Source organism: Haliotis cracherodii, unplaced genomic scaffold, assembly GCF_022045235.1.
Source record: "Haliotis cracherodii isolate W230 unplaced genomic scaffold, xgHalCrac1.p SCAF_4, whole genome shotgun sequence".
NCBI lineage: Eukaryota > Metazoa > Mollusca > Gastropoda > Lepetellida > Haliotidae > Haliotis > Haliotis cracherodii.
The window spans coordinates 67,963,248-67,969,247 of record NW_027266297.1 but is presented as its reverse complement, the minus strand read 5'-3'; the positions used below and the strand labels follow the sequence as shown (position 1 = coordinate 67,969,247).

At 42.0% G+C, this 6,000-nt stretch overlaps 1 protein-coding gene across 5 annotated transcripts in view; it reads left to right on the top strand.

Moving 5' to 3' along the window:
• Positions 1–3,939: 3,939 nt before the first annotated feature.
• Positions 3,940–6,000, top strand: part of LOC139478682 (serine/threonine-protein kinase PLK1-like) — a 59,408-nt gene continuing 57,347 nt past the window's right edge. For 4 of the 5 annotated variants that reach the window (XM_071261254.1, XM_071261253.1, XM_071261252.1 and 1 more), the window contains exons 1-2: positions 3,940–4,172; positions 5,154–5,523. In XM_071261254.1, coding sequence (XP_071117355.1) covers positions 5,329–5,523 — 195 coding nt within the window. In that variant the 5' untranslated portion in view covers positions 3,940–4,172; positions 5,154–5,328. The remainder of the gene's footprint in view (positions 4,173–5,153; positions 5,524–6,000) is intronic. The other variant, XM_071261251.1, reaches the window with a different exon arrangement.

The following is a 6,000-nucleotide window of genomic DNA, read 5'->3' as shown; positions in this document are numbered from 1 at the left end:
TGTGTACGGTAGAAATATGGATGCAAAATAAAAATGCCTCAAATGCCAAATCGGATTCCGGAAATTTATCAACATGCATGTCTTTTTATTCTGCCAGGACTGGACTGCCGACTGTGTGTTTTTGGAGTGTTTTTTTGTTCGTTTGGTGTATTTTTGTTTTTTGGGGGGTTTTTTTGTGCTGTTTTTTGTTTGGGGGGTGGGGGGTGGGGGTGGGGGTGGGGGTGGGGGGTGTTTTGTTTTGTTTTGTTGTTGTTTTTTGTTGTTGTTTTGGGGTTTTTTTTGTGCGTGTGTGTGTTTAACGCCGCACTCAGCAAGCATGGGTTGCTGAGGACCTATTCTACCCCGGATCTTCACGAGGCTCAAGGTATAGTGGCTCCGCGGCATATAGCACGCTCACCTGAAGTGGAGAAGGTGAAAAGGGGTTTAACGTCGCGTTCAAGATCGTTGCACTTTTATATAGTGACGTGTGTGTGTGGCTACTTGTACTTGTCCGGACTAATGCTGGTTTTATAGTGCTAGCCCACTGAGATACCATGCCGCAGTTTAACATGACTACCCCACAGTATACTGACTCCGAGCCGAACAATTCTTGTTTTATCCCCTTCTGTGTCGAGCGCCAAGTACAAGTACAACATTTTGGGGTATTACGCGGTCCGGGATCGAACCACCGACCTCCCGCTCTCAGGACAGACGGTCTCTCCACTAGACCACGGATAACGCGAGGATCGGATGGGTAATGTGTAGACTGGGTGTCACGATACCTGATGAGGTGGATGGTTTTTCAAGTTCTCAGCCACTGGTGGTCCAAACTCTAGACCCGATTTACCGCTGCATTGCTGGCTGCGGCGTCAGTCCAATATTCAATCCCAACTTACCACTGTCTGTAACCACGAACCTTCCATGAAGTTCTCCTGTCACACGTTATCTGCAGTACAGGGATGGACTGACTCTTGAAATGCGAACACTGAGAGCATATCTACATTCCTGGCAGTGACGATCGCGCCCATCTGCCGTGTACTAACAAACAGACAGACGGACGATGCAGGAGCAGACGACAGATTGACGGGTGTCTTAATGGCGGGAGATGAGACGCGTGTCTTTCTGGAGCGTTCATCCCAGCACTAATGAACATTCTATACTGGTGTCCCGACGGGCCGTCTCGTGGGGTGCATGGCGTCTAATCCAACACAAATTGTCTTGTCATCAACAGTTACCATATATACATACAGCCGCTAATTATGTCAATCTAGTGCATGTGTATTTCTGAACTGAAATCCATACGAATATTCGATAAATTTACGAACGTTTTATCAATAAATCATATTAAGCAGACGCAATAATACACATGTTTTACCAAATTTCTTAAAACGATCCTCAAAACAACGTGTACATTTGCAAAACGGTACATACAGGATTTGATCTCGCATTTAAAGCAAGAACATAGAATCGTGGAGGATGAGAAAGTATTCCACAGTTACGTCCCTTTATCAGTCTTGCTGTTTGTGCTCCCGAAGGCACTGGCAATGACGAGACACTGCCTGGAGCCTGCACACACGGAATATATCACATCAGTTTATGAAACTGAAGCCATACACTTCCTTGTAGTATATACAATTATTTCCAAACAGTATTTGTAAACAATAAAACCTACCATTGTTTTACAGAAGCAATAACAACATAATTTCCCTCAACATGTCTACACCTTCATCTCCCGGGTAACGCACGTTCTTATAGTCAATATATACTACTCAAAAGAAGTTAAGAACCACTCGGTTCTTTTCACGGTACTGTAGTTAATCTATCTTGACATGGATTCTTTCATATTAACAGATCAACCATAGTAATATGAAAGAATCGGGCGGTGCTTTACTTCTTTTGAGTAGAGTATTTTACTGTGCACAATGGCATGGTTTTTTGGGGGTTTTTTTAATTACAAATAACCACAAGCACATTGTCAGTTATGTATGTTTTACGTAGTCTGGGAATATTTGTGGTTGAATTCGTGAAATGTTTACCAGTACCAAACCTACTTTCCCTCACTGCGACTGCAGTGGAAATGACTGGCGATGTCGTGACGGTGAGGAAGCACCTGGTGTCGTGCCGGACGTCGACGTCGACTCACGGGAAACTCTTGCAGGACCTTCACCGGGGCAATGTACTTGAAGCGGAAAGTAAACATTATTGTTCTCACAAGTTCAATAACAATTCTCTGTCATTACATGTGAGTTATCTCGAAACTCACATTCTTCAGTCAGGATTTGATTTGTCAGGAAAATTATGTCATTTGGCGAGAGTGACTCGTTTTCAGTTTCAAATAATATATGTCAAATATTTCATTTTGATGTTAAATAGTTTCACTGCTGCTATCACATAGACTGGTGGGGAGGGATTTGGGGAATGAATGCCATGCTGTTTTTGTAGTCAGAAAAATATTTTATTAAAGTTTCACCTCAACATTTGATACATAAAAATATACCACATACATTCCAAAAACAAGTTGAGCCATTCTATGCGGAATTACGAGAGACTATTATGCATAAAAACTATGAACTAAGGGTATTTGATAAAGCCGTCAACAATTACAATATAGGGGAATAAATAAAAAAAAAATAAAAAAAAAAAATAAATAAACTGGCAGCACGTTTTCTAATACTTTATGGCACGTCTTGGCAGTTAAAAAGAACAGTTCAGGGTATGACAATATTTGACTTAAACTGGGAATTTAACGTGCGCCTTCCGACAATATACAATTAATCTTATCTTATAGTTAGAGGACATAAAACCTTCTACAAACTGGGTACATCAACAAAGAATTAATGCCTTGTGTTCTTTAGAAGTCCGCAAGTTGTCATCAAGTCGTCTGTGTCACTCCCAAAAGTAACTACCACTCGAGACCTGTCAATCACACAACAATAGGCGGAGCAACTACTTCACACAATGTAGTTTGTTTTACAAAGATACTACACAAACAATGAAAAACACTGGTAACATTAACCTAACATAAACAATGACAAAAAAATCTGGATTTCAGTTACGTTAACTTTCCAAGCAGAAATTGTTTTAATTTCAAGATTCGTTGATCATCGGGACTGTGTGGGTTTGTTGTGGCGACCCGAGAACACCGACAACTAGATTAGCGGATTACGTAACCACGTTAACTGACAGGCTGTCTGAATGGCGCTGGTCCGCCGCCACACCAAAGAAACACAAAACAAGATATGTGGAGAGAAATCTTATAAGCGCATTATAGACAAGAAAAGAAAGAGTTAGAAACATCTAAAGTTACGCTATTTCATACCAGATTAAAGTCTAAATGAACACGTTTAATTGTTGTGTCAAATCTATATGGTGTGAATAATAATTCATAATAAAAATAAAAATATGGATTTGTAAGTATTTATTTCAATTTTCAAAATATAAGAATATGTTTAACTAGGAAAGGAATTCATCTTCAGATGTACTGTAATGGTAGATATGTTTGATAAATCGGGAAAAAAATGTTAATAAGATTGATGACCTGGTTATCCTCAGGGTTCTCGCTATGTATAACGACACGCTTGGCTGATAACTTGACTTGCGAGTCGCCTAGTACCGAAGATAAACGAAACAAGCCGAATACGTTCGGTAACTTTCGTAATGGGCCCATATAAGGATATGCTACGGAAACTTCCTTATATGGAGTAACAAACTCCAACAGGTTTTTAATTGTTTAGCATAACGCAGGGCTGTAAAAAGCACACAAACAATTATAATTTGTTGAGACCTTTTATCAATTTATATGCAAGGAGATATCTGGCTCACGGATAGCTGCAGCGCGTAATTTACCCAGGAGAGTTAGACAAAGAACCTCCCGATAGTAGGTCACGTTGTCAACTCTGAGTCTATTTTTAGAGCGTGAGAAGTGTGTTGAAGTGTGACGTAGCAGGCCCGGACTGAAAGACGACGAATAGCACTCAGCTGACAGTCACATTCAAAACTTCCACAGAGAGGCGACCGACCTACCTGAACGCTGTCTGACATAGACTCACAGAGGCCAGTGGGGAGTAGACGTCACAGACTGGTCTCAAGCTCAGGACATACCACTGACAAGCGTGGACACTCTTAGTCAATATATAGGAATATTACACGGGACACATACGCTTTCCTCTCGCTCAGTGGATATATACATGTAGGTGAGTACTCGCTATAACGCTAGTTTTGGTTGTGGTGTAAACTTATGTCGAGGACAGAGAGACCGTGTCGAAAATGTCAAATCGCGTCCCCTGTTCATGCTACGGGCGTCTACAGTCGCCGGGGACATTGTGACTTGTTACTTCGTCAACTTTACACGCTCGTTTAGAAGTTTTTATGTGGTACTGAATAAACGATTTGGATATAATTTGTAGAGTGGAATAATAATTAGACTTGGAACATATTGGATCGATATAATGGTTAAGTTAAGTTTGTTGTTAAATTTATACTATACTTAAGTTTAAAAAAATCTAATAAAAGTGGCCAAGTGTAGGAGACATGTCCCTAGCAAGCCATCTTGTACATATGTTTTTGTAGCTAATAACTGTTTAACACATTTTCGCATGACATTCGATCGCATGGATTTGGGTTTATCACTTACTCTTGGGGAATAATATTTCAAGGAGCTTGTCGCTAAAGTTTTAAAGTTTTCAGGAGATTGGTGTTGTGTGTTGAATGTGTCCAGGCTTGGTTTACATGTTGGCTAGCATGCGAGGCAGCTGCAGTTACCGTGAATATCAGGGTTAGGTTGATAAGAGTTGATAAATACTGAACCGACACTGGTGGGGCACCAGATAGCCAGCTACTGTGTCAGTGACTCGGGAACTTTATGTTCACCACACTGGGGCATGTATTTCAGGCCTTTAGGCAACCGACTGGCCAGGTCTTGTGTGGGGGAACCGACCTTGTGTCATTTGTATTCGTAAATGGACTTCTGTCTGGTGCCAGACAGAAAGCCAGCGCAAGTGTCTTTATCGTGGACACGCCCCTTTTTCATAGTCTACCCGACGGCGAAGTAGGTTGTTTATAACAGAAATGTTAAGTGTTAAAATTCCATATATACTTTAACGTGCTTGGTATGTGATAGTAGTAAATATACATACATGTTGAAGACGTAATAACAATGATGTTATTTATTTCAGATTCGGAGCCTAGTTTTCCTATTGGACATAGAGGATCTAGTACGGCTGCCTATTGATCGGCGGAGTATCTCGCCTACAGTGGAGTATTACATCTAGCTGTGTCTAGCGTGCTATGCAGAGAGGGTGCGTGTGTTAGTTCGCCCCTTTGTGCCCCACCCATCACCGCACAGCTTAGATGTCTGTTGATGTGCTACCAGTGCGTGTGGTACCTGCACCCCCGATGAAGGAACTACGACCCAGGAATACAAGGCCCGAGGGGGGTCGGGGAAATTCAGAGGGGAATGATGTGAATCATCATTTCGATTCCAGCTGTATCATATATGATTCTATTACTGACACGACCTATCTCCGTGGGAGGCTACTTGGGAAGGTAGGTGACAGTCATTATTTCCTCTAACCGTTACAGGCAAACACATAGGCTTGTAGGTTTACAGGTGTGACATAACGAGGCTTCAGCATCGTTGTACTGTTGGATCTCGGTACTGATTGTTTAGGGAGAATGTGACACGTGGGTGAGACGGGCGGGAGGCTGGATGATGTAATTTGTATCAACCGATGGTAAAGTAATGTGTATTTAGGGCTCAGGTAGACGAGCACCTGTGTCGACCTACCTGTACAGGTAGAATTGCACGCAGGTGAGGGTATACGTCATGGTAGCGTTCAAGACACATTCTGTAGTGTCAGTGTGTTGACACCCACCGATCAACCTCAGCCGAGACGACACCGGCGATGTAGACATCATGTACATCCTGTAGGCCGGTTTACCTGTATTTACAACGCGTGATGGGAAGGCTTACCTGGCTATTCCAACATACTGGATCGCCAATTGTACACATGGAAAGAAAGT